The sequence below is a fragment of the Babylonia areolata genome, chromosome 8 (genome assembly GCF_041734735.1).
Source record: "Babylonia areolata isolate BAREFJ2019XMU chromosome 8, ASM4173473v1, whole genome shotgun sequence".
Classification (NCBI taxonomy): Eukaryota; Metazoa; Mollusca; class Gastropoda; order Neogastropoda; family Buccinidae; genus Babylonia; species Babylonia areolata.
The window spans coordinates 38,765,941-38,768,440 of record NC_134883.1 but is presented as its reverse complement, the minus strand read 5'-3'; the positions used below and the strand labels follow the sequence as shown (position 1 = coordinate 38,768,440).

At 43.2% G+C, this 2,500-nt stretch overlaps 1 protein-coding gene across 5 annotated transcripts in view; it reads left to right on the top strand.

The window, feature by feature from the left end:
• Nucleotides 1-2,500, top strand: part of LOC143284780 (uncharacterized) — a 124,863-nt gene that overhangs the window by 33,597 nt on the left and 88,766 nt on the right. For all 5 annotated transcript variants that reach the window (XM_076591780.1, XM_076591778.1, XM_076591781.1 and 2 more), the window contains one exon: nt 1,775-1,861. In XM_076591780.1, coding sequence (XP_076447895.1) covers nt 1,775-1,861 — 87 coding nt within the window. The remainder of the gene's footprint in view (nt 1-1,774; nt 1,862-2,500) is intronic.

Below are 2,500 nucleotides of genomic sequence, written 5' to 3'. Positions count from 1 at the left end.
ATTAATGTTTTATGTTTGCAAGGCTGTACAATCATGCTCTGCTGGTAACCATATCTTTCTGAATTTTGTTAAAATGATCAAGTGGACAGTTTCAGATTTTCCTTACGAAGTACCTTACAAAGTACACGAATTTCACGATAAGCAATGTAGAAAAATAACGTCCCTTATGTGTAGATGGAAAATAATGTTTTTAAAACCAAACATACCGAAATATCATTATTATCATCATTATTAATATTGATATAATTTTTTTTATCAGCAGTACCAGAATGTTATTATGACCATTATTGATATCATTATTATTATTATTAGTAGTACATGTATTTGCTAACAAAACATCACCCCTGAACATGTCCTCATCTGTGATGTTATATATCCCAGTACTTTTAAAACACTGTTGAAAATATTTTTGAATCGCCAACGTTAATTGATTTCCTCTGTGTGTGAGAGAGAGAGAGTGAGTGAGTGTGTGTGTGTGTGTGTGTGTGAGTGAGTGAGTTTTATCAAACGCTCCAACATGAAAGTACTTTATGGATGTAGTGCTCGGTTTTCTCCTTTCTTCGAATCTAAAAATCAGGAATGACAAAATATCGAAGCATTAAGGAATCATCACACACTCGCGTGCGTTTGCGCTCACACACACACACACACACACACACAGAGTGCATCCACTCAGGCCACATTTCCCATACCCGAGCTCATAATTGTACCACCCCCCTCCGCCCCCAACATCCCCCCCAATCCCCATATTCGCACGTAGTTCCTCCTTCCTTTTTTACTATCATTTTTTTGGGGGGTCTAATATCACTCTTAGTGAACGGACGTAAAATCGATGAACAACAATAACACAGCACATGTGTTGTTCCAGAGGGGCATGCTTACCTAGCAGTTCTTGGAGGGAAGTGTTCTGTAAAGGTGATGGGATCATTGGAACACAAACTGAGTGTTTAGTGCTTTAGAAACAGCTTTGAAAAGATCGACATTTACATGTATGTAACTGCGTGAGGAAACATGTTTCTTCATCATGGCAAGCTTTCTGGGTTTAGTATGAAAAGACACCACAAAGTGGTCAGAGAGGTCATTTCTCCGCCAGGTTGTTACGGCTGTTGTTATTGATGAGTGGTGAGATGTGTGTGATGTGGTGTGAGGGGTGTGGAGACACGTGACACAGACACTGCTTTCTCCGCCAGTTTGTTATGGCTGTTGTTGTTGATGAGTGGTGAGGTGTGTGATGTGGTGTGAGGTGTGTGATGTGGTGTGAGGGGTGTGGAGACACGTGACACAGACACTCTTTTCTCCGCCAGTTTGTTATGGCTGTTGTTGATGATGTGGTGTGAGGTGTGTGATGTGGTGTGAGGTGTGTGATGTGGTGTGAGGTGTGTGATGTGGTGTGAGGGGTGTGATGTGGTGTGAGGGGTGTGATGTGGTGTGAGGGGTTGGAGACACGTGACACAGACACTCCTTTCTCCGCCAGTTTGTTATGGCTGTTGTTGATGATGTGGTGTGAGGTGTGTGATGTGGTGTGAGGTGTGTGATGTGGTGTGAGGTATGTGATGTGGTGTGGTGTGATGTGGTGTGAGGTGTGTGATGTGGTGTGAGGGGTGTGGAGACACGTGACACAGACACTCCTTTCTCCGCCAGTTTGTTATGGCTGTTGTTGTTGATGAGTGGTGAGGTGTGTGATGTGGTGTGAGGGGTGTGATGTGGTGTGAGGGGTGTGATGTGGTGTGAGGGGTGTGGAGACACGTGACACAGACACTCCTTTCTCCGCCAGGCCCTGAGAGACGTGGATGAGGGTCTGAAGTTGAACCCCAGTCACGTGTGTGCCCTGATCATCAGGGGCGCTCTGTCACGTACCTTGGTGAGTCACTCCTGTGTGTGTGTGTGTGTGTGTGTGTGTGTGTGGCCACGCGGATTTTTCAGTGTTGAAATTCGCGGCTTCACGTTCTCCGCTGTTTCTCGTCATTAAGTTTGTGTCTCATGGTCATAACACGTGCTGTGTACTTCGTTAGTTTGTGTCACGACCCTTACACATGCTGTGTAATTCTATAGGTTTGTGTCACGATCATTGCAAGTAATGTGTAGTTCTTTAGGTTTATGTTACGATCATTACACATGATGTGTAGTTCTTTAGTTTGTGTCACGACTGCTACACATGCTGTGTTGTTCTTTAGGTTTATGTTGCGACCATTGCACACGCTGTGTTGTTCTTCAGGTTTATGTCACGATCTATACCCGTGATGTGTTGTTCTTTAGGTTTATGTCACGATCATTACACGTGATGTGTTGTTCTTTAGGTTTGAGTCACGATCATTACACGTGATGTGTTGTTCTTAAGTTTATGTCAGGATCATTACACGTGATGTTTTGTTCTTAAGTTTATGTCAGGATCATTACACATGATGTGTTGTTCTTTAGGTTTGAGTCACGATCATTACACGTGATGTGTTGTTCTTAAGTTTATGTCAGGATCATTACACGTGATGTGTTGTTCTTAAGT